Source organism: Serinus canaria, chromosome 2, assembly GCF_022539315.1.
Source record: "Serinus canaria isolate serCan28SL12 chromosome 2, serCan2020, whole genome shotgun sequence".
NCBI lineage: Eukaryota > Metazoa > Chordata > Aves > Passeriformes > Fringillidae > Serinus > Serinus canaria.
Window position 1 is genome coordinate 19,557,159 of NC_066315.1, and position 26,217 is coordinate 19,583,375.

A 26,217-nucleotide genomic window follows, 5' to 3' on the forward strand; every position below is an offset into this window, starting at 1 on the left:
TTGGGACATTAAAAGATGAATACCATAAACAGTAAAATAAATGGTTTTCTTTTCATAAAGGAGAATGTGATAAAATTCGTCCATTGTTAATTTTATTCTTTTCATTACTGAAATTTTTTACAAATACACATAGCATGACACAATGAATGGAGGTTTAAGAACTATAGTATAACCAGCATTTCAGTGTTTAGTGGGAATTCTGCAAGTAGAGCTAGTCTATTGCAGAATAAATAGAGAATTTGAGTACATGGGCTTGACCATGTAAGGATGTTCAATGCCTGTTTGTAACACAGAGATCAATCATCTCACACAGATTTACCAAAATATCAGAGTTGAGGAGCTGGAGACACTTGGCACTTTCCAGGATCAAATGTGTTCTCTGTGTCTCAACCTAACAGGTAGAAGTTTAATAAAAAAATTCTATGTTTCAGTCGCACTAAACTTGTTTCAGAAAGAAAACAGCATGTGTGAGTGCATTTTCTTATTTAAAACATTAATGAGTAACATTTGGTAACTTTCACCTAGATGGCATTAAGGCAAGTGAGTGTATGAATGCAGAAGAGAGGCACTTGTGAGCATATTGCTGGAAAGGTATGGGAAGAATGATGGGCAAACATCATGCCTTGCAATTCCTGCTACCCATGAAACAATATGCCAGTCAGACAAAAACCTGTGTCCCCAGGTGGAAAGATAGAAAGATACAGAGATATATAGAAAGATATATAGATATATAGAAAGATATAGGTTATCTTTATTCTACAAAGAAAAAGTGAAAGAAAGACAAAACAACAAACCCAAACCAAGAAGCTCTGTGTGTGATGGAATGAAGGCAGGCATCAATATGCTTTTCTGTCTGGAGTCCCAAAAGTCAAGCAATTCTGCTTTCTCTGAATAAAGGTATTAACAGAGATACCATCTACAGTGCAGATGTCTGTTTTTATTCAATTTGTAGGAGTTTAGTAACTTTCAGACTTGCCAATGGGTTTAAAATTAGGCAGGCTGTAGAAATACAGTAAGGGAGAAAACACAGGCACAGCAGGAACACTTAAGCCTTCAAGCTAAAAATGATGATCATGTAATGCAAGTGGGTATTATGGAAGATGACATTTTGTCAGGTTATTTAAAGTGTAAACACTGTTACGAGCTATGCCTGGTACCACAGAGGATGGCAGTCGAAATCACAAGGCACTCCAGAATTCTTCCCCCATATCTTTCTCATGGAGGCATGGGCTGACATAAGTTTTAGCTGTGTGGGAGGCCAACCTATTCAGCAGAAATATGGTTTCCTGAACATGCCAGTTTCCACCCTCTGTCAACCACTAAGCTAAATTTATCAGGAGCTCTGTGGTCAGAACTACAGAACTGTAGAGCTGACCAGAGGGAAATTTGGTCAGATATAACTATCACGGTTAATATTAAAATATTTTTTAAAAATAAGTGCATGTACTGGTGTGTCACATAGATGAATCACATGCTGAGCAAGTATTCAGATCTGTGATTCATGACCACTCTTGGTTTAGTTTGATATATTTCCAATTTTATGAAGTCTTTTCTTTTGCTTCTGGATGTTGGAACACTAAGAGTGGGTTAAAATCCCTTTCTAATGCAAAATTAGAGAAATATTTAAGTTATCATTTCTCATATAATGGACATAAAACTATGATTCCCAAATATAAAGAATCTGGATTAGATTAAACATTTTATTAACATATTAGAATTTGAACTGTAAGAGTGTAAAATGAACTCATAATTATCAATTGCTTTCTGCACCAAGAGAAATGACAGAAGACTATATATAATTATGGTTTATTTATGTATAGATTCCAGTTTCAACATGAATTTATTTTCTGAACGTAATTGTTTTAATAAAAGTTATTCTGTAATGAGTTATTAATTCATATTGCAAGTACTGTAGTATCATGACACACTTCCACATTTTATAACAAATCTTTAGGCAGAGAGTTATGATCACTGTTGATCCTGTGTTGTGTTTAAGTTTTCAATGAGCTGCATAATTTCTCCATGTCTTCTGCTGCTACACCATAGAGAGGATTCGGAAATGAAGTAGCATTCACATTTTCATTAAACAGATACTAAAAGGAAGAAGATAGAATGAAATTTAAAATCCAGGTGATTAAATTACTTTTTAAAATGCATATACAAATGGCTATAGATTCATTATAAGAGTAGCATATTAAAGAAAACTATAAAATCTTGAAACATTTTTAGACCAGACTTTCAGCTGAATAAAGTTAGCATAGATCCACCAAAACAATTACCTACCACATGTCCCTGATCAAGTAATTTAAACTACTTCTGCATCTGCTTCCACCTTTTTTCCCTTGTCTCCAGAGCCCTTGCTCCAACATACATTTAGTATTATTTTAGGCAATCTCTGTACAATAGTGTAATTGCAGTGGGTCACTAATTTTGGTACATGGCATCGTAATTTCCTTTTATACAAGAAAATTGTTATAATTACTTTTGTTGAAAAATTATGAGAAAATAGATAATATGAACCTTTCCTTCAGCAAAGGATTTCAGTAATTCTGATTTCAGTAATTCTTATTCAGCATCTGCCCAGACTGAAACTTACTGATTTAGTGTTTGGTGTACCAAGTAGCTATGAAGAGCAACACTACTAGAATTGTTATTATGAGTTCCTTGCCAACCAGTTCAGCCCCAGTAATCTTTTTCAAATTTCCAGAGGTGCTAACTATATATATATATATATATATATATACATATATATACCATTAACTTTAAGAGACATTTTTCCCTTTCCTTTGCAAATGAATTTCCTTTACTAGTCCAACACACATCGTAGAAATATATAATTACATACCTCATGCCATGGAGAAACACTGATTTGAACAGCAGATGAGATAGCATACCTAGGAGACTATAAAAAGAAAAAAACTGCTTCAGAATATTTTTAGTGAGCTGAAAAGAATATATTCTGCCATGTGGTGCCTGGGTAACACTATGGATCTGAAATTATGAGGCAGTATCATGAGCAAGAGTAGAGCTATGCTAAGCCCACATGATTTTAGTGTTCAGGAAGGTTCAGGAGAACTGTTCTTTAAGAAGCTCAGAGACTCCCACAAGGGCATAACTTGTGAGTATTCTGCTGGAGACAAGAGCTTTGTCAGCTCTTTTGATTGATGATACAACATTCATATTTAAGTCTCATCAGACTTGGAGAATACTCATAATGCCTGTTTTCTTTTAAAAAGAAAAATTAGTGTAAACATGTATTTTCCCAGTCTTAGAGAAAATAGAGGAAGTTCTGGTACATGGCTGGACTTCAATCACAATGCCTGGGGCTGTCTTCCATGAAAATGTCTCTCCTGACTCTGTGCTTCTGTTTTTCAACTTGCTATTAAATGAAGCCTGTCAGGAATCTATTTTAACTAAAATAAAAATGTCCTGATGAATTGGACATGATTGTGATGGGAATATTTCCAACTTGGAGCTCTCACAAACTTCAACCTATAAGTGAATTCATTTGATCTAATGTCTCTAAAATCAGGTGTAAGGACCTTTTTACAGAAAGTAAATGGCATGTCAGAGTTAATCCTATTCAAAGCTGCAGTGGAATCTCATATTATTGACTGTGCAAAGGACAAGCTTTATTTTCTATTTCAAATCAAGCCTAGCTCTTTCAATGCTAACAAGGGTAGTATCAAAATGAGGGCAGGAAGGATATTTTAAAAAAAATTGTCCTTTTTTATTTCTTTTTATTCCAAGGTTTTTTGCCTTTTTTTTTTAAATTATAAACAAAATATCAGAGATACCTTCATTTTAATTCAATAATTTATTTCTTGTTAAATTTCAGACATGATTTTTAGTTATTCTAATTTGATAATTAAATCTTGCCTTTAGTTATTTTGCTGCAATATGTTCACATTTAAATATTTTACTCAAAAATGTCTTTGTTACTCTATCAGTTTCTTAATTCTGATCATCTAAGGGTACCAGGGAAGTGTGTGGCCAATTGCTTGTTTAGTGTCAAGGTGAATTTTACAATGATGGGAATAGTGATGTATGTTTAAGGTACTGAGGAGGACTAAAACTCTTTTATTAAAGTTAAGTGAGTGTGCAAAGGCAACTTGATTGCTGAAATATGCATTTTGTGTTTTTATTGTTGCTGATGTATTTCTTTTGTTGTGTGCTTGTTTTTTTTTGGATGTTTTTTCTGGTTTTGTTTGTTTGTTTGTTTGTATTCCAGATAAAAAAGGAGATGAGTCCCATTGAGTTCATTCTTATCTAAGTGTGGGTAAATATTTAATCCAAAACACTTTTTTTCCTCCAAATCATCAGCCCATAGTCATGATCATTATAAACACTGAGATGTTGTCAAAACTGAGCTGATTTCAACTATTACTATGTTTTCAAAATGCACTGAAACTGATCTGAGTATTGAGTCAATTTTTAATTCTCACTTATTTTAATAAATAGCATTCTCTCAGGGATTACATTCTTTTAATGGAAAACTATTTGAGGACTACCTCACATTTTTCTGAACATACAGACAGCTTACCTCTACTTTCCCAGATGGTCTAAGGTCTTTGTACAATGGATTGGCAAATGAAGAAATAGCATTTTTCTGCTCTTTCCTTGGGAAATCAAATGAAAAAAAAAAGGAATAAAAATCACCATATCACACAGGCCATCAAAGAACCAAACAGATTAAAATTCAAAAGATTTGAGTCCAAAAGAATAGGTGGCTAAATATATTTATAACTGAGCTCTACTGAAATTAATGAAATTAAACCAATATTCTGGACAAATAATGTCTAGGAAAACATAATAATTTTTCATCTGTTACATCAAAAAATATATATATGTTTCTGGATGTGCATAGAACTATTTAGTATTTATTAAATGCAGGTATAGTTCTATAAATTAAATAAAATGTAATATTACCTTAAAAGTTGCATTCCCATAATTCCTTTGCATGGAAAGAGATCATGTTCTTCTTGTGTTTTGCTATCACACTGACAATTCAGTGATTAACATGGTCTTAGGCTCCAAGTTTAAGAGCACCTTAGTTATTTCATTGTTATAAGTACTCCACTTTTCCAATTAATTGGGGAAGAACTTGCATTTTGAGTCAAAATCATCAGCATCAGTTTTAAAGCTATACAAGCTTTTTCTATCCATATCTTTTTCTACAAAGGCAGGAATAAATAATCACTTGAGGTATTGAAATGTAAATTTTTCGTTCATTACCACAATGTCTATATTATAATAGATTATTAGGACAAATTTTGCCATTTATGGATCTCATGTCCATTACCTCATCTGGAGGTTTAAAGATATGCTTTCTTGATAGAGGTCTTCATATGCCCCATTTCTTTCTGGAAGCACTTATGACCTGTGGAGTTAATCACGTTTATTCTGCAAAAGCAGAATGAGCATGGAACATGCTGCCTAGATCTAATTTTTTTCCCCTAATAGATACTAGTTTTTAATATTCCACATTGCTTGAAATCACAGAACCATGGACTCATTTATGTTGGAAGAGAACTCTAAGATCATGGAGACCAACGTTTGACTGATCACCACCTTGTCAGCTGGTCCAGCCCCTTCCATCTCCAGGTTTGGTAAATCCACCTCCACTGGCACTCTGTTCCAATCTTTAACAACCCTTTTGGTGAAGAAATTCTCCCTGATGTCCAGCCTGAAGTCCCCTAGCACAGCTTGAGGCCACATCCTCTTGTCCTGGCACTTGTTCCTCGAAGGGACTCACCCCCACCTGGCCACAATCTCCTACCTCAGGTAGCTGTAGAGAGCAGTAAGGTCTACCCTGACCCTTCTTTTCTCTTTTCAGGCATAATACTTCCTGCTCCCTCAGTTGCTCCTCATAGGACTTAATTTCTAGACCCTTCACCAACTCTGTTACTCTGGACTGTCTCCAGCACCTCAATGTCTTTGCTGCAGTGAGATGCCCAGAATCATCAAAGCTGTTCCAACACTACATAAAAAGCAACAGATGTATTAGTTAAAATTACTGAAGAATGAAGCAGAAGCTAGTCTTTGCTTCTGAAGTGATGCATTCAGGTTTTTTTGGGTTTTATCCACAGTTTTTATGCCTTGTGTGCATAGAAATCTGCATATACAGTATTCTAAGACAAAAACTTTCCCTAAAGCTTCCCATCAGTCTTGATGATGAAGAAACAATTTAGTTGTGTTAAAAAGTGTTTCTGTTCCAAAGCTGCTCCTGCAGGTGGTTGAAGCCATGTCTCCCTGGAATCTGATAGACAGGCTCTGTGTTATTGGGATAGGCAGGATGGAGAGGACCACGGCAGTCACAGGAGCACAGCCCACAGAGAGGGTGGGAAGGGAAGCTGTTCCTCAGTGAGAACCACAGAGGAGACACACTGAATGATTTCTGTTGCAAATAGCTAAAACCAGAATGACTGCTTGGGAGGAAGGCACAGAAATAGTCTACCTTATGGATTAAATCAGTGCAAGAAACTAAGTTTGGATTTTAGACTAAACCAGACATGTCTCCCTAAAATTTTTCACAAGAAGACTGTCAGAAAATAATTGCTTCTAATGCCAGTCTCATAATTTATTTTGATTACCTGACACAACAATGGGGAGAGCTGAATATTTGAACCAGTTAATTTTTTCATTTGATCTAATCTTAACTGTAATAAATAATGATATTCTGATTCATTTAGTTTGCTTAGTGAAGCAGTGAAAGATTATTTATATGCCTACTAAGTGTATATTTGCATCTCAGTCCTCCTGAATGAAGTCTAGAAAATGTGTACAAAATTTATTTTTTACTCTAATATGAAAGCATGGCTCACAAAATCTAAGGCCTGAAGCAAACTCAGATGAGAAGTTTTTAAGGAGTTTGGCTCTGCTTCTAAACTAGTGCCCAAAGGGCCAGACTTGCATGCCTTAATTTGGGTGCCTCATTGAGAGATCACAAACCAACTGTATGGCCTAAAAGCAGGAAATGGAATTAAGCAAATCAGTTCTCCTTAGAGTCAGTTGAGACACTTCCAAAGGACAACACAGGTCACACAGTTCTCAGTGTGAACTACCCTTACTGTGCCAATAGCAAATGGGAAGGATGGGGATTGGTCTGACTCTCCTTCATCACTCCTTTAAACTCGAGCAGCTTGTGCAAGACACACACAGCTTATTTGGGCAAGAACTGCTGAGTACTTAGGTCTGTCCTGAGGGCAGGAGGGTGCTGAACACAGATCTCCAGCTTCCTCTGCAAGGAGGAGAACTAACCAGAAGGATACTGTGCCAAACTGTGGGCACCTAACAGAGTGCTGGCCAAGTTCTTCAACAACACGTTTTTGGTTACTGTGCTTAGTGCTGAAATCAGTCCTGTCTGTGTCTCAAACAATAAAATTGAGTCCAGCAGATTTCAGGTGTCCTCCCACTCTATATCTGAATCATGAAAAGCATATGTATTGGTCACTGAATCTTAGGGATAATAGGAATTTTATGGCCCAAAATATGGTCACTATTTGAATTTATGCACCAGAAACTTAGGTGGAAAATTAACTTTCTCAATTTCACTCCTGTTCTTATGAACATTTTTGTCCAAATTCAAAAGTCACCTTGAATATACTACCTTATGTAACTTATGCTACACATAGATACACCATATATAAACACATAGATGCATAAATATAAATATGTTTATACAAACTTAAATATATGGTTAGCCCTGTTTGTGAATGAAGGAAGCAATACTTTCTAAAGGATATCAATAGATAGCCTTAAAATTTCTAAAATAGTTTCAAATTACTTAAAAGATCTTAAAGAATTTGTAAGAGAAAATTTAATCACATGTGTATACAAGTGCTGTAATCTATCAGCTGGATGAGGTAGTAACTGCAGTAAAAAAAGTTTTAAAAAAAGTTAAAAAAAAAAGTAAAAAATACTCAAATATGCCTGTAAGGTAGTTTAGAGAGAGCTGGGTTTTCTAGCATAACCAGAAATACCGCAGTAGGAATGGAGAGAATTAATCATCTTAGGTTGAGGTAACATTAGGCATAGCTTTGCTAAGCTCATCTGCATTCTTAAGTAGCAAAAACTACTGCCTTGTCAGAGGTTTCTCCACTACAATTTCACAAAGACAGGAAGAAGTTTTATGCTCCATAAAATACCCACCAGTGTATAAACAGACTGCTGAGTAACATCATTCTTGTTAATGGAAAATTAAAGTATCTAGATTTCATTTTTTTGGATGCAAGAGCTCATGATTTTGTACTTTTCAATATACCTTTAAAAGCAAAACCAAATCTTTCATACAGAACACAGATTCTTAGGAAATACAGTACTGGAGGAATGCTTATCATCTGATCTGTAACAATAATGACAAAGTCCTAGTTGACCAAAGATGTAATTACCTTTAAGCTACTAATTAAAACAATCCCTTAAAATAATTTTTATAGGTGAGCTAAAGCTGCAGTTCTTAACAGAAACTAAAACTCAAGATCTTAATTTCCAAAGCATATTTAAAACCTTTTCAACTAAATTTAAGTTTGCTGAAGTAAGCTATATTTTGCACATCCCATAAAAGAAATAGGAGGCACGATGCAAGGAGAGAAGACTTTCCAAAAGCTACATCTAAAATAATGTTCAGGCCACTTGGATGTTTGATTCAACTGTTAATGTGCTGTATGGGTTTCCTAAGTCTGTCCTTTGTACCTTTTGAGTCACTTGGGGAAGTAATTTTTTTTGTTATTAAATCACTGCTTTGCAACTTTCATCTTTGTGATCTTGAAGGCTGCAGACTACAGAGACAGGCTGTGCCTTGGTGTGTTTCCTCCTGTTTCTGTGCAGTCCTTCCTGTGTGTGGTGATCATCAGATGTAACATTTCAGAAAAACTGAAAACTTCTGACTATAACACTCTCCTTCAGAACAAAAATACTCTACAGGAGAATGAATGGATTTGGAGAGCAGCATTAGACTAGTGCAACAATTCCCAACCAACATTCATGGCCAATGCTTCCAAATTTTGGTTTACTTTTTCCCATAAAACCGCACATTTTTCTCCCATTATACATGAACTGTATCTGTCTCTGTTCCAGTTCACAAGCTGAAAACCATTCACTAAATGTCATTGTGCTGTCATTCTGTTTATCTCTTTGGGATATAGGAAGAGGCACAGCCAGCAATGACCTCTGGCAGCCCCTCAGATCTGTTTGGAGAGCTTCCCTCAGGATACACCACCCGTTCCTTCACACCAGATCTCCAGAAGGGTATGGTCTAATTGCAGAAAGTCTGGCAACAGAAACTGGGATAATTGCATAATTGTAAGTAAACCTTAGCTATGGAGAAAGACTAAAGCACTGAGCTTGTTTACCCTGAAGAAAGCAGCCTGTAAGGAGGCATGACAACTGCCTTCAAGAACTCAAAAAGCTTTCCACAAGGAGGAAGGGAATGATCTGTTATTGCCCATGGTGAGTAGGAATGAAGTTAAATGATAAACAGACATATCAGCAGTTGGAAAATAACTTTCTAACAGCAAACTTCTTTCTACCCAAGGTACCGATATAGCCTGAGGATGCCATCAAATTCACGTTGTTAGAGGTCTTTAAATGTGAACTCAGGAGTGATACAATTGAGTCTGTGATGTGGCAGGATGAAAAGTGGCCTCTGTGGGCCCTTTCTTTCCATGATTTTCTACCATTTTAAAATGCTTTCTCATAACACCTCAGTTTTTCACTCTTTTGCTTGTGTGATACAAGATACATTGTTAAATGCTTTGGAAAATTTAATATCCTGTGTTCATTAAGATTGACAGAACTGATAATAGCTGTGGCACATTGGCCTTGCAATGGATGGCACAGTTCAGGAACAGGAAAGAAACAAACTGAAATGGTCCAGGGATGTTGACTGATTTGGAGCCAGTAAAAGGGCATAGCTTGGCTGGACAGAAAGTCACTTTTCATACTCTCACATTTCAAATTACAATGAAGCATTAGAAGGCAGCTGCAAAAAAAGGGAAGCTAAAATGAAGCTTTGCTTCTATTTGGTCAGCAAGGACAGATGTCACTGATAGAGTGGAGCAACTGGCAGCCTTCCCTTCTGGATTAGGGAACATCATCTCTGTAGTGGAAACAGGAATGAGAGAAACTCACAAGCTTCCCTGATTAGGGGTTTTTATACAAAAGTTTCACATATCCCCAGCTGGGGACTGGGAAGTATCTGACATATCTGAATGCTGTCATGGTAATGAGGTATGCTGTTGCCAAGCCATGTAAAGCTGCTTTTGTCCATTAGGAAGTAAACTTACATGATGACTTCCAGAAACTCCCACTCACTAACAGGAGTGTTTAAAGCCTGCAGATCAGAAATTAAATTCTGCAAAGGAGAAGGAGAAGGAAATAGAAAAGGGAAGCAGGGCATCCATTCTGGGTTGAAGGGGAGGGTTAAGGCACTATTAATGTTTCCAAAGAAGAAGAAGAGGGACAAATATGACTTAGGTTCTCACTGGTCTTAGTGACAAATTTCTAGCTGGCAATCACCTGTGGGGTCCTCAGTCTATCCCTACTGCCTCCTACCTGGTTTTCTGATGAAAAAAAACTGAGTTCCATTGGACTCTTAAGCCTCTCTAACTCTTGTGCACATCCCTGTACTATTTTCCCTGAGACTTACATGGACCTACACAACATTTTAAGATGTCAGGTGAGATAATACCTACAGCTCTGAATGTGCCTTTGGAGAACTGTCTGCCAGTGCCTGCATGGGTGGGTCTATACAGTAAAGCAAGGGGACACTAACAGAAATTACATAAAAATAGCAAGCAAAAGAATTTATCAAAAGGTGGTAAATATGGCCTCAAGCATGTGAAAGCTTCCCTAGAGTGACTCTAGTGCCTAAAGACTTTAAGAAAACAACATGGCTCAGGAGGGCTAGAAACAGACACAAGTAAAAATGAGCTGTAGGAAAGTATCATTTGTGTGCCAGTAAAATCCTCTCATTCATCAAATCCCTTAAAAAAAACCAGAAGTAGAATCTCATGCCTCTGTGTGGTGCTGTCACATTGTACATTTTACAGACTTATGCAAGCACAAGTCACTTCTTGATATAAAGTCTTACCTAAAGATCCAAACTTCAGTACGTGAACATTGGCTGCATTTTGACTAGTCATTTCTGACTACTGATTAAGCAGTTCAGGAATAACTTGCCTTAATTTACTTCTACGTTTCCAGCTGTGATTTTTGTGTACCATATCATGGAAGGCACTAGGTAGTTGAAGAGGAAGAACCTGGATGAACTTATCTTCTCAAATTCAAAATTTCAGACTTCATTGTTTCCCCAATATCAAACAAATTATCATTTATTAGTTAATAATTATTTCTTAGCAAGATGCCTATAAAAGCATTTTTACTTACATGTTAAGTCGACTGTGATTGAAAACAAGGAAAATAAAAAAAATATTTGTAGTGTGGGCAAAATGATTTGACAATCTCAGTTTCTAACACACAAAATTTGTAGTCACAAAAATTTCCATCATCATAACTTACCTTCCTGGAAGCTTTAATGGAAACAATCAAGACCAAAATGAGCTTTGTTTTGTTAGCTTGTCTAATCCTCTCTTTCACAGCTCTGGTTCTCTGCTTATCAGGGCTGTGGTATATTCTTAGAGCCATACTAAGAAGATTCTCATTCATCCCTGTTTTATACCTAATAGCACCATATTTTTTAGCATCATATGGCAACAGGGTACAAAAAAGACTACTTTTTTTTTTTTTTTTTTTGTAGCATAAGTAATTACAAGAAAAGAAAAAAAATTCCTTAAATATAGATTTAGGGATAAAAGGGATGTGAATGGCAATGCAGTAACCTTTGTGTAGACATTTATGAAAGAAAAACATAGAGGGGGGTGTTTAATGAGAGCACAGAAGAAGTAGTGGAAGAAACCACTACTTTTTAAATTGAAACAGTATCAAACATGCTTTGAGAAATTAAACTCTTTTTTTCAAAGATAAATATTGAAATCACAAAAAGAAAGATGCAGCAGTTCTTACAATACAAGTAATCTCGCACTTCTGAAGTGGTTTTCCATATGTGTGCCTTAGCAGGTTGCATTAATGTGGATGAATTAAATCTTAAAGCCCCGTGAAATAGATAAGGAAATGTTATTCCTGCTTTCAAGATGAGGAAGGAGATGCAAGGAAAGCAGGTGAAGCTATGCACTCAATTAACAGAAGCACAACCAATAAAGGTTTCTGCTTTAACATTTTGTTCTGTGTCCACAGACAGCTCTACCTGTCAGGGGAGCATGCAGAGATAGGAGACATGTCAGGAGCAATAACGTCAGGACAGGAGCTGCACAGTTTAGTAGATACTTTGGGAGATAACAACATCCCCAAAGAGAGGAAAGTCTATAGCAGAGAACAAGTTTAAAGGAAAAGAGACAGCTTTGAAGATGAATTCTGGAGAAGAAAATGAAGGGTGAGGAAAATCTAACAGCACAAAAATGAACAAGGAAATGTGCAACAGGAATTGCTGAAAGGGAGGAAGGGACAGTGCTAGGTACTTGCTGGCAGAGAAAGATCTAGCAGAATAAGTTGAGAAATAGGCAGAGAAGCCATACAGGGATTAGAGTAAAAATAAACAGGGAGGAGAGAAAAAGCAGAGATTATCAAAGGAGAGAAACAGCAGAGATTATCAGAGGGATGTCAGGAAGGCTTGTAAATATATCTGTGAAATACTGAATTGTCAGTTGAAGGCATATCCTAAAAACCTCTAAATTTTATAACTTAAGAATACTCATACAATTCCACAATCAAAATATTCTAGGCAATCAAGCCATTGCTCATTGTTTCCAGACAGGGGCCCACTAAGGTCCCCTTTTGTTGCAAAGTCACGTTTTCTGCTTAGTGTTTCATATGAAGAAAGACTGTGGGGAGATTCAAAAGCTGAAACCAATGAGCCTGGGCAGTTGGCCATTACTCTGTGCCACATTTCTGTCTGCTATGTGCAAAAAAAAAGTTTTACTTACATTTCTGGCACTTTCTTCTTTGAAAGAAAATACAGGGCAGCAGCTGTAATTTTAATCAGTAAGAAACCAATACCCAATCCAATCCAAATATCTGTAAAATCAGAGCAATCAAAGACAGAAATAAGTAAAATGAAAGACTCAAAGGATGAATTAAAAGACATTACTTTCTTTTTACAGACCTACCATTTTTTAGGAGACTTGAAGTTGGAGGCTGAAGAGGCTTAGCACTTATGTGGCAACGGTTTCCTTTCCATCCTTTTCCACATCTGCGAATAAAACAAGAACTTTTGAAGAAGGGAGGAGAAAGGATCATAAACAGTGATGAACATGGAGGAAATGCCAAAGTTCTGAGCACTTTGCCAGTGACCAAAGCCTATCCAGGAATCACAAAGAGCAGCATCAAAGTTTATATAATGGAATCTAAGTGAGAAATGCACAAAGCAAACTAAGAGAGAAAAAAATAAAAATAAGTTCAAAGATTAGAATTGGCTTCCTTTTCCATAATGCCACAATATTGTTCTCTCACAACAAAAGAATTTGACTAATTTCCTTGTATCCTTCATGTGAGGGTTAAATACATTTCTGAGTTGAGGGACTGGGACCCTAATATAGAAAAAGTCACACAATTAGAATATGAGAAAAATCTTTTTATCCCATCACCTAATTTGTCTCTCTTGTTTTTCTATTTTTTGGTAAAAATGGTACCTCTCCAACAAATACCTTGTCAAAACCAAAGCTGCACTTGAATGCAGCCATGCAAAATTATTCCTAAGTTTCTGTTTGGTAAAATTCAGTTTTGATTTGAAATGACCAAAATGTAAAATATCTGACACAAGCTTTGCTGTTTTGATTTACACTTGCTGCTTAATTGTTAATCAAATTCAACAAAAGGTCTATATAATTTGTCCTTTTAATTTGCCTCAATTAAGCTTTTGTCTACTTGCTTTTATTGTGGCCTTCTGTCTCCATGAGAATGAAGGGACCCTGGACACCTAGGTGAGGGTCAGCTGCCTTTGCTGAGACACATGCACTTTGGGGAATCTCAGAATGGCTGCAGCATAAAGGGTTGTCAGGGGGATGGCCACATACTGACATCCTAATTTCAGGCACCCCACATGGTGTTTGAACTCCATCCTGAGTGTATTGATGGAATGACTTCTACCAGCTTTCCAATTATATCCATGGCTGGTGATTTATGAGCTTCATAAATTTTAAAATTTTTTTAGAAGGATGTATCAGAAAGAAGTGATGGTAGTAGTTCAGTTTCAGTCCCATTAGTGTCAAATGCATGGAAAATTCTTGTCATCTATGATTTCTTTCTTTAAAGTCTCACAAACTATTAATGTGGGCTGGAATGCATATTGAGATGCTTTCTAAGTCTTACACCATGATTTTTTCCATAGTCACCACTTTGCAAGGTCTAATTTTGAAATTGTAGTTTCCTCTCCTTAAACGTATAGTATGAAACCTCACATATACCAAATTAAATCTTTATATTAAGGTTCTTTAATTTGAACATGTGAGAGAGGACTTCATGCTATTTGCCATAGTTTAGCACAAGGTATTGCCCAAATGCCTTACCCTAGCAGCTGCCCACTGAGGTATCTAGGCATTTCAGAGGGACAGGAAAGCATTTCAGAGGGACAGGAATAGTTCATTTTCCCAGAAAATGACTTAGGAGTTCTGGATGTAGGAAGAGGAAGGGTGGGGTGACAGCAGCAGCAAAAATCTGGAACTGCAATGATCATTAGAATCCTTAAAGGATCAGAGCATGTCAGAAACCAGATCAATATCCCAATTTCAGACATGACAGGAGGGTGACTTCACCAAAGACCAAAAGTGGCTGATGCATAATTTATTGCAATTCAGTGTGTGGTTAAAAAATTCTGGGCAGAGACTGTGCCAGAAGGGAAGTACCAGCTCTACTCAAATACAGTGGGCAGAGGGGGATTTCATTTAGCCCATTTATACCACAGATGGGTTTTCTGTGGTTAAAGGGTTACTTTATTCAAGGGTACTAATTGATATACTAATGAATCCTAGATTTAGAAATAAAAACCAGTGGCATATTCTGACATGATAACACTAAAGAAAAAATGGTATTATTTCAGCTGACAGCTCTGGCTGAGCTGGAGACCCATTGTATTCAGTGACTGGAAATACCTGGTCTGTTCAATCCTCCTTCTTCTTCAGCATACTACAAAAAATCATGTTATTCATAAGCTGCTCTTTTATGCAGACTGATGATCTTATGAAAATGTCAAATTGCAGCTGGGCTGACACCAAGCTCTGTGGATCCATGTAGAAACATTGCAATATGCTGGTAATCACCCATCAAAAAATTTTTCTGATTCCTCTCAATTGTATAATTCCCTTTCTCCCTGTTTGCCAGATAGTCTGTTGAACTAGATATGCTTTCAACCAAAATTGGCCTCTTTCTTGTCACTGCAGAACTTACTTGGCTGTAAAAGAAAGAATAGGAAAACAGATTTGCAGCTGTGCCCATGCACTACTCAGAGTGGCAAGGAGAAGTGCCATTTGCTGGTTTGGAGTCACCAGGACATAATTCACCTCAGAGCTGCAAAAAGGTAGCTCATAAAGCAGGTGTGTGTACTGGTAGGACTGTAGAAAAGTTCTACTACACAGAAATATCTAAATATATCTTTATGCTGTGTTTCCATTTATTGATGGAGTATTTCCACATATTTGTGCTATGTTTGAATTGTGGGTAAAAAGTTAAGCATCTTTTAGTTTATCTTCCTATACACACAGGTTTTGTGATCAGCTGCTAAATCCCTCCCCATTCATCCCTCTTCAAATCTCTGAATGCTGTATGACACATACACTTAGGAATCTGATGTCAGACTATCAAGGCATCATTTTAGCCAGTGAAATGATTTTCCACTGTGTCCATCTAGGTTGTTACTGTAAGTATCACTGACATTGGCTGGGGAAAAAAGAAAAGGGTAAAAATGGATAAAGGCAGAGCAAAGATAATATCTCTGGAACTTGGTAATTTCTAAGGACAAATTCAAAAAACAAATTGATGGGAAAAATGTTGTAAAGCATGAAGCATGGGGGACTATTTTATAGGGAGAGGGAGGAGTGAAGACAAAAAAGATGAAGACAGTAAAAACAGCGTAGCTAATCCTTGAAGACCAGGATGGAAAAGAAGTGCTAAACAACAAGAAAATGAAAGAGTAAATAAGTTGGTTAAGTGCTCCCACATATATCTTCACACATTAATTCATTTGTTATTTTTTAACTGTGATAGGGAATCTTAGCCATCATCTCTGCCACTGAGGTAAAACTGTCAGAAAAATCTCGGTTGTAATTTGAAGATTCATTCAACTCTTTATCAGATTTGTTTTTTATTACTAACAAAATTCCATCTTCTCAAAAAAAAAAAAAAAAAAAAAAAGAGAAAGTAAGGGTTACAGCTAGTTTAGAAGCCTGCAACTTTTAGTCAGTCTCCAAGAAAAACTTGGGAAAATTGCTCATTAAAAGCTCTCAGCTGATACAAACATTGCCTCTGGCTTTCAATGAAGCCAAGCTTCTCTGTTCTCAGAAAAGAGGGAAACTTGTCTAAAATATTCAAAACTATCTCATTTCATAAATGTCTTGCAAGATTTTGTTCCTTTTATATCTATCATCTCTAGAAACTCTATCTGACTACAGTGATAGTTGTGATGCAGAACTCTATAACTTGAGAGGAAAGGATAGAATGAGATTTCTGGCACCAATATCTGCCCATAACTTAGAGAAGAAGAGAATATAACAGTTCTAGACCATGAAAGGGAATAAAATATAAATAGCTTTTATCAAGCTACTCCAGTTATTTCTCTGTATTGGAAAGCTGAAGTGAACTTTCAGAACAAACAAATATCTTAGGCAAGATCTTTAGGACAGCTGGAGGTTTTGCTAAGGAAGGCAGAATGAAAATCTTTTTTACAGGTTAGAAAATGCTATACCACTATATATTATTTTATATTTAACAAAATCCAGAAACTATTGCAGGCAATAACCAACCACTCAAACTAGCTGGTTAGAAGCTATGCAAACCTTTCACGACAAAACACAGAACCTATCATCCTTAAGAAATTAAAAACATGTACCCCCTTCTCTGACTCTCCATGGCCTTCTGCCTCTGCAGTCCTTTGCAGCTGTGTTGTTGTGTGGGTGTTGAAAAGATCTTCTCATCTAGTGACATTTCCTGTAGGCTTCACACTCTGTCCAATGCATGAAGTACTAGACAGCTGATAAACTGGAAGAGTCCCTCTTTTCATTGAGGAATAAAATAAAAATATTGGGAAAAAAAGGTGGTGAGGACAATCATGGTATTAGTTTACAGTGATTTTGAGGAGATGGATGAGGTTTCCCTAGGTGCTTGTTCTGGGGGCTCAGAATACACAATCCTTTGCTTTTACAATCACAAAATGATAGTCTCACCCCTCAGAATTCATTTGACTGTTACTGCAAAATTGTATCAGTGAATAACAGCAATAATACCAGGCAACTTTTTAGGAAATCAAGTCAAACTTCACCTTGGTACTGTCCAACCCTTGAGACAGTCAGTCCTGAACTGAACTTTGGTTAACAGTGCCAGGTCAGAGCAGCCTTTGCATACACCCAAGAGATGACTCCCTTAAGTCCAGATAATGAAGGAGAACACTCTTAACTACCCATCCACTGCTGAGCATGGACTGTACTTCTGGGAGGCTGATAAGTTGCTCCTTCAAAGTCACAATTACTCTCCTCTCTGATGAGAGCAGCCAGGGATGTGCCAATGCTGTTGTGGAGTAAGGACCTTAAGGATTACAGATCAACCATGTCTTCTAGGCTGTGTGTTAAATCTTCATTAGCAGGGTAATGGGAATTTTGAAGAGCTTCCTTAATAATCCTCTTCTGCTATTTTATTTTTAAGACAGACAATTCTGAAAAGACTGGATTTATCTCTTGAGCCATGAAGCTGAAATTCCACATTATTTATGTACAATTAATTTCCTTGGACTAAAGACATCTTGACTAATTAGCAGGGCCACATTTTATACAAGTCTTAAGCTTATCTGAAATACAGATATAGCCATTGCAATCCTTTTAGACAGGAAACTCCTCCTAGTTGAAACAGGAGGAGCAACAGAGAAAGACAGATGAAATAGCACTTGAATACTTCCATCCCAGTGCACATCCTAATCTATCCTGCCTGACAAAATGTCTTCTGCTATTAGCAAGTTCTTATAGAAAAGTCACCCTGGAAGGCAGAATGTTAACCCTTCAGATTTGCTTCCAGGATTTCCAACTCATTAATCCCCAAATACATATTGGTAATGCAGAGGAAAGGACTTAGCATTGCCTGTGTTTCTGCATCCTGTGCCTGCAGTTGTGGCTCATCTCACTCAGAATGAAAAATAAAAACCAGACAAGGTGTCTGTTGTTTCCGTTGTTCAGTCAGGGCATTTTTAATTTACAAGAACATGTCTGGCTAATACACTGCTTCATTTAAGGATATCAAAACACACCTCCTTTTCCTTTTTTTATCTGAAAAAATATTTATACAGAAAATCTAATCTGTTATGCCTTGTGCATGTTCAGAATGACCAAAAGTTATAATGTTATTAATAGTTTGTAGATAAGAGCAGTAATGTGTGGATGACTGTAGCTACATATTCCTCTGAACATGACTGTACACTTTGCAATATCCTTTAGAGAATGTTCTTATGAATCTGCTCCAATGCAGTGAGACAGAACCTTCTGTGTGAGCTCAGATTTGCCATTGTCATGTTTCTGATGCATTTGCTGTTTATAATATATTACATGGGGAACATGTAATGTATTAAAAACTCACACGAGTGCTGACATTGTCTGGGAGCTGTGCCATGTATGCCTACAGGCTGGACAGCTGCTGTATAGCAGAGCAGGCTGCTCCAGGAGTGGTGTTGGATGATACAGGGGAAAAAACCCACCAAAACCACAACTCTAGCTTCTTGTGGAAAACACAATTTACAAATCTTTGCTACATCAGTGTAGAAGTTTCTCTGCTCACTGGTCTTTGCAACCAATACTGTGCAAACAAAGCTTCACTAGGCTCTTGATGGAAACAGCAACTCTTCATTCCATTATGAAGGAAGAAGCAAACTCTGCTTCAGCAAAGTAGTTATCCTTTTGCACACACACACACCAAAGATCCTCAGATGCTGTAAATTCCCACTAGCACAGCAAGGAGCAAGAGAGGAACAAGAGCTCCCCACAAATGGCGATAAAAGAAATCTGAATAAACTTCTGAATGGAATTTTATGGTGTGACTCTGTATGGTAACAAAGGCCTGGAGTTTGAGGATGTAGACATGGCTTTTATTCTGAAAACTTAAAATTCATAAGTGGCAAATACAAATGAATCAACATGAAGACAAGGTATAAACAGATTCTAAAAGAACTATAAGTACTCTCTGAAAAGAGCTATGCATCCTCATAGATTTTCAAGGAAAGTAATGGCTCACTTTGTATCATAAAAGCCTGCAGTATGCATAATGAGTAAGAGAGAAGACTTTTGAGATTACAGTGATCAAAGTCATATGGCAGAGTCTGAAAAGATCAGATTTAATTTACACAGAAGATGAGTAGGAGCAGATATGCTGAAGGTAAACAAAATGATATATGGTAAATGGAAGAAAAATCATGTGTTGCTATCTATCTTCTAGAACATTCAATCAAACTGAAAGGAAATGCATCTTAAACTAATAATAAGGGACCTATTTGTCACACAGTTGTTAGCTGACCTGAGGGAGTCCTTGCCCTACAGCAAGTCTTAAAAGCCAAGAACTTAATGATATGTAGTAGAGAGAGCTCCTTTGATCAGAGAATGAAACTCTTGAGAGATTGCAGAGCACAATGTGATAACTGATGGCAATTTGGACAAAATTCATATATTGGCATCATTATCCTTTATATATGTATCTTCAGTGTGTGCTGGGAGCTACTCCCAGGTTCCTAGCATGACAGACTGATTACTCATTGCTCTTATAGCCACAATGAGAGGTTCTAATTAAAGCCTGAGTTGAGTAGCAAAATTGTTACAAGGAAGGAGGAGGTCGGCGTATCTAATTGTTTTTCATAGAGATACACAATGAAACTATGGTAACCAGTTTAAAGGTTTAGAGGGGGATTTAATTTCTTTAGCATTAAGCACCTGAAAAGGGAGGGACCTAGAGACAGTTTGGACAAACCTAGACTAGGTGAAATAAGGAGACCAGTCCTCACTGTGTCCTTTACCGGCGTTTGTAACAATGAATAACTCTGACTAAATCAGTATGTTCAGCTTATTCACAGCTAGGCAAAAGGAACAAAACATTAATGTTTGCTGTGAAATGCTGAAACAGAAAATAAGGAACTTCTGGTTTTAGAATAAGAGCATGAAGATGAGATTTTTATCCTGGACAGCTTGTGGATGACTTCCTGTTAAGTGCAGGCAAACCCTTTATTACATAGGGAAGGAAAAATTCTTCTTTTAATGCCTGTCATTTTTAACCGAGAGGCTGGAAAAATTCAGAGCAAATATTTCTTCACTGAAATTAGCTGATACATGAAAAGGCTTAAATTTCAGGGAGAATTTCAATTTAAATTTTAAACAAATTCTATCAGTACCTGAAACTTGCCTGATCTTCCTGATTTCTTTCTGGCTCCTAACCTAAACACTTCAAAACAAAGTAAAATTTTGAATTTATTTTGATGAGAATTACACTGAGAATGAGAATTACAATGAGAATTTGATCTGAAAAACAACTTATTTTATTGTTTCCATAAATTCTTTGTGTTTCAGACCAGTGCCTGATAATCTTGCATGACAGAGTTTTTTTCAGGGTGTTTAATCCTATCATAAGGAAATGCAGACTTATATGGAAATTATTTGCTGTGTCATTTGCTTTTGTGCCTTTAGTGTTAGATGAAATAGGCCCCAGCAGAATTCATTGAAGGCTGGTATGTGACATGCACTGTGTTTTATGGCACAGACTTATTCAGCTACAGCAAAGAACCAGAAGTGCATTATCACAGCAGATAGCCAGACCTGAAATCCACCATTTAAACAATTACACTCCTTTTTATGCTAGCTTTTCCCACCTAAATAATAGTTTTCTGATAACAGATTTTTCATTACTATATCACTGAGTAAAAATCTCCCATGGGACAAACTGTGAAGATATTCCTGACACTGAAGAAATAATTTAGTGCTAAATTCAGCAGGTAAATGACTATTCACTTAGCTAGATAATAAACAAATTAAAAGTTTAAAGATTTCTTAAAGAAGAAAAAAAACCAGTGCTTTTTTAAATTAATTTTTTTCTGGGACAAAACCAATATTTCAACCTACTTTACTTAAAGGTCAAACCACCAGCAAGCATGTTGTTTGATTCTGACTGATGCTGATATGAGACATCCACACAGCAGAGAAAGAAACAGCTCGAAACAATGTAGTAGGAACACTGATCTCTTATGACTGCAGGTAAGAGTCCAAACTACAGCTGGGTCCTGAGTTTCAGCTCGCTGCTTCTAGAGCTGTGCTTTGTAGTAGGAACACTGATCTCTGATGACTGCAGGTAAGAGTCCAAACTACAGATGGGTCCTGAGTTTCAGCTCGCTGCTTCTAGAGCTGTGCTTTGTAAAAAGTGACCACTCAGAATACATGACTTTGTCCATGAAATATTCTTATCATTTTAAGCCTGGATAAACCAGGCTTAGCGATTTTGTGAACTAGAATCAAAGTATGGCACACTGTGAGCACCAGGCTGGCACCTTGTCTGCTGAGGGAAGTTTGGTGCAAGTACTGCAAGCTATGTGCTTAGCATGTAGAGCAAATCACTAATGAGAAAAGGGACTAATCCGCCCCTTCTCTTGCTCTAAGGAACCTTGGAGATTGAAGAATTTCACATTACCCTTTGCCATATGAAGAGAAACTACCCAAGAAGTCTGTATCAATACAGCAGCACTTAAAAGTGAGGAAGTTCACACAAAGAGATACACCTTAGCTTAAACCAGCTGACAGAAAAGAGCAGTCCTTCATGCCAGCCTGCCTTTCCATCTTGTTTTCAGTTCTTTCTTCTTCCTTTTTTTCTTTTTGTCCAATCTTACATGCCTTTCTTTCTTTGACCCTCTGACGTTTCTCTTCTCTTCCTTCCCTCTTTCCCTTTTGCTCTTTGTGGAACATGCATTTGGAGCTGATCTTTGATTTGCCATTGAAGAACACTCCAAGTAAGGGAAGAATATAGAGAGAAAGAGGGCAAGAAGATAAAGAGGAAGAGCAACAAAACCTCTAGGAAGCACATTTTACATGTCTGTGTCTCAAATACAGACCTTAGCTGCCACTTTTAGAGGGCTCAATAGAAATTAAGGACTGACCTGACAGAAAGTCTGGCTGTGCAGCTGTATTGACAGCTGGTAGCAAAATCATTTTTCTTTCAAAACCAGCACTGATTTCATATTTAAGCAAGATTAGGAAATAATGCAATAAATTATAGAAGAGACCTGTTCATTTCACAGAAAAAAGCTTTTTGCTTAAATTACAATGCTGTGATAGAATAGATAGGGTTCTCTAAAAGTAGGAAACCAGATAAAAGATCTGAATATATTTAGAGTGGCTGTAGTTTATCACATAGACCGTCCTTTTATTGCCTTGTTTTTGCTAGATTATGGGTTGGGATTTTTAGGGTGTTTTGGGTTTTTTAAAACTTTCTGTTTGCTTGTTTGTTTGTTTTGTTAAGCTATTATTTTTGTTTGGGGGTTTAATTTTTTGTTGTTTGCTTCTTTTGAGGATTTTTGGGGATGTTTGTTTTTTTCTATTTGCTTTTTTTTAATGTTTGATTTATTGTTTTTAATCAATAATACTAACAGTACTACCTACTCACTACATTATTATCTGCACTATAGCAAAGTATGAAATAATAGATATTTATTTCAGTCAGCTCATTTATCTGCTTTTCACTGCAGTTCAACCTCTGAATGATTTTCATCTGAATGAATCTAAAATGTCCAGGTGAAATTAAATAGGTATTTTAAAAGTTTATGCCATGGAAGTGTTTTGACAATATTAAACTACACACTTGGCACAAATAATACAAAAAAAAAAATTTAATTCTTTCTTTTTCTGCTGCCCCTTTTCAGCATTGGTTCAGTCATTTTATCAGCTGAAATGGTTGGCTTTTACCAGAGCCTGCCAACAGCAGGCATTGCTCCTGGCAGGTGGATTGTTGTATATATTGGAGATTATAAATCATTTTGTCATTCTGAGACAGTCATAAATGTATCTGCTTGCACGGGAGACAACACCGTACAATAACATCTAATTCTGCTTCTCACTGCTGTACAAAGGAGGTGCACAAGCACAGGCCAAGATTACATCAACAAGAACACATTCTTTGAAAAATTTGGCTTCTATTTTAAATGCATGCTTATATATAAAAAAAAAAAAAAAAAAAAGAAAAAAGACACCAAACTTCTCTTTTGCTTGTCATCCATGTAACAGAGAGACAGTGGTTTACTCTCTGAATTGCACACAACTCAAAAACTTCTGCAATGAGTTCTACACATGCCAGTGTGGCTCACAGAAAATAATGCAGGGATGTTGTCTCTGCATAATTTGCCAGTATTAGAGATGAATTTCACAGATGCTTGGGGAATTCTCTCTCTGGTTTCTTGTTATCAAGTTAAATTTATGAAATCTTCAGAGGAATGACCTTTAAACAATTAATGGGAACCTAAGACACTTTAGATGCAATAAAAATAATTTCATCACAATCTTCCTTCCAGCTCCACATTCTCTTAGTGTTGTTATGGTTACAGAGTCAAGACTTGAGAATTTAGGAGAAGCTGGAACTGAGGATTCCCATGTGATTTCCCAGGCAGACCCTCAGGTATGCCTCTTCAAGCACTTATTTAATTGATAGATCACAAAGTTGCCATGCACCTCCCTCCCAAATTTAAAGCTTTAATTCTGGCATTCAGTGTTTACCATTGCAACATGATTATAATCATAGAATACTGCTAAGGTAATTCACAACACCCAATTTAAAAAAATAAAAGCCAACAGGAATTGTTATTACAAGTGCACTGTTATTACAAATAGCTAAATCATCACTTCTGTTCTTAGTATTTGAAACTTCAAACTTCAGCACTTAATTCTACTCTATTTGTTGCTATGAAGAGAAATTTGAACTCCAAGTGCATTCTTGAAGCATTTATTGAGGAAAATAAATAGGTCTAAAAGTGGCTAATTTTAATTAATTTAATAGAATAGTTAATTTCAACTGTAAATTGTTAATTTCAACCTAGAACTTTAATGAAGTAAAATCTTCCCTGTGATTCATGCCTCACATTTGTAATAGCATATGGTGAGCTACAGCCAATGACAGAAAAATTTCTGACAGCCTTCCAGCATCCATTCAACAAAGCCTCTTCTTGGTTACAGCCATGGAATATGCTGTAACAGTACAGATGAAGAAATGAGAATTATTCCCCTGATGTTAGCACTGCTGTGCAATGAATCATTGTACATAAAACAATTCAGAGCAGCCTTTATGCTCCTTCAGCATGGACTGCCAGGCAGAACAAAAGCCTAGTTAGCCTGCATTGCTGGTCAACAGCCCTAACAGACAGAGGCAGTATCCAAAAACCTGTGAGATCAAAGAATCCTTGCTATGTTCTGTTTTTCTACTGATGATTTTATGTTAGCAGTTGGGACAAGGTGGCAGGGAGCCATAACAAACATTCTGTATCAATAAGGGGCAGATTTACATTTTGTAAAGCCACAGGACTGAGGTGTTTATATAAGCTGAAGTCAGCTTTTATATAGCCGAAAAAGAGATTTCATTACCCACTTCTCATCATCTAAGGACATTGCAATTTTTCATCTATTTGGAATAAAAAGTGTCTATTTTTTTTTGCAGAGTTCTTAGCAGATTTTTTTTTTTTTTTACTACTCTTGAAACAGTCTGTTACAAAGCTGGTACAATGCCCTACCTTTTTTGTTCAGTATCAAATAGCTGAAAACCATGACAAGATAACTTATTTTCACAAATACCTTCAAAGAATGAGAATAAGAAAGCTATCATATTTATGCACATCAGTTCCTTTTTTCTTTTGGAGTAAATAAATTAATAATATATAATATTGTTACATTTGTGTTCTCAAATATGACCTGAGGTAATCAACCCTCTAATGTGTAAAAGGAGACTGAACTTATTTGCATACAATAGTTTACTATATTTTGAGTGAGATTAGGCATTGATCTTTGTAAGTTCTTTTGCTACGGTTTATTTTTTTTTTGCTGGAAGGATTTTTTCACAGGTAAAACATCCAGTAAAAATGATTGGCTATGCTAGCAGCTGTGTCTGCAGGTGTTTTCCCATGCACAAGTACAAGAGGAGACATGCAGCTGCTATTAAGCAGCAGGAGTCCCAGTCTGCCTATGCCTGTCTAAAAAGGTGGAAAGCAGAGGAAAACATCCTGCATGATGGACTTTGGTGGTGAGCCAATGTTTGGACTGAATTTTTAAAATATTTTTTTAAATATACAGCACAAGAGTTAAAAACCTGCAATTTCTTTATTTTTTAAATTATAACTCAATTTAAGAATTTAATATTTTTAAATATTAGATAAGATATTGTGATTCTAAGCAATTTTAATAAAATCATATTTTGCCAACACTGAATTTAATAATGCCTACTTTTTAATGTGCTCCCACTCACACATACTATTGCTTTATTTCCATTATGAGCTAAACACATCTTTTGGTTATTTCAAAGGAAGCAATGAGAGATAGTCAGGTCTGCAGTCAGGTCTTTGCCCCCTTCCCCCTTCATATCTCAGATGCACAATGTGATTTGCCCTAAGATAAGAAGAGCAGGTGGGTATTGCAGAAGGATCTGTCTGATGCTCCCAAAATGAATGACTCCAGCCTGGGAAGGCTGTGATGCTTGTGGCTGACCTTGCTGCACATCAGCCTGCAAGTGTGTAAAAGGCTGCTGGAGACTGGGCCAGCTGGGCTCAGGAGGTCCTAGGCATCCTCCAGGTAGATCCCCGTGGTGGCAGGGATTCACTTTTGAACAGGTGAGTAAAAGCACTAAGATCCACTCAAATACAGAGATAAAATTCTAAAGAAACTACACAGGTGCTTTGTTGCCTTTTGGCTGTGCTTGCTTCACATCCAGAGCCAAACCTGTCTGTTGGTACCT

At 36.7% G+C, this 26,217-nt stretch overlaps 1 protein-coding gene across 1 annotated transcript in view; it reads right to left on the reverse strand.

The window, feature by feature from the left end:
* Nucleotides 1–1,991: 1,991 nt before the first annotated feature.
* Nucleotides 1,992–26,217, reverse strand: part of MALRD1 (MAM and LDL receptor class A domain containing 1) — a 237,004-nt gene continuing 212,778 nt past the window's right edge. Inside the window, exons 36-40 of the mRNA XM_030234818.2 lie at nucleotides 13,182–13,264; nucleotides 12,999–13,089; nucleotides 4,544–4,619; nucleotides 2,846–2,902; nucleotides 1,992–2,093 (exon numbers count right to left, since the gene is read on the reverse strand). Of these exons, the coding sequence (XP_030090678.2) occupies nucleotides 1,992–2,093; nucleotides 2,846–2,902; nucleotides 4,544–4,619; nucleotides 12,999–13,089; nucleotides 13,182–13,264 (409 nt within the window). The remainder of the gene's footprint in view (nucleotides 2,094–2,845; nucleotides 2,903–4,543; nucleotides 4,620–12,998; nucleotides 13,090–13,181; nucleotides 13,265–26,217) is intronic.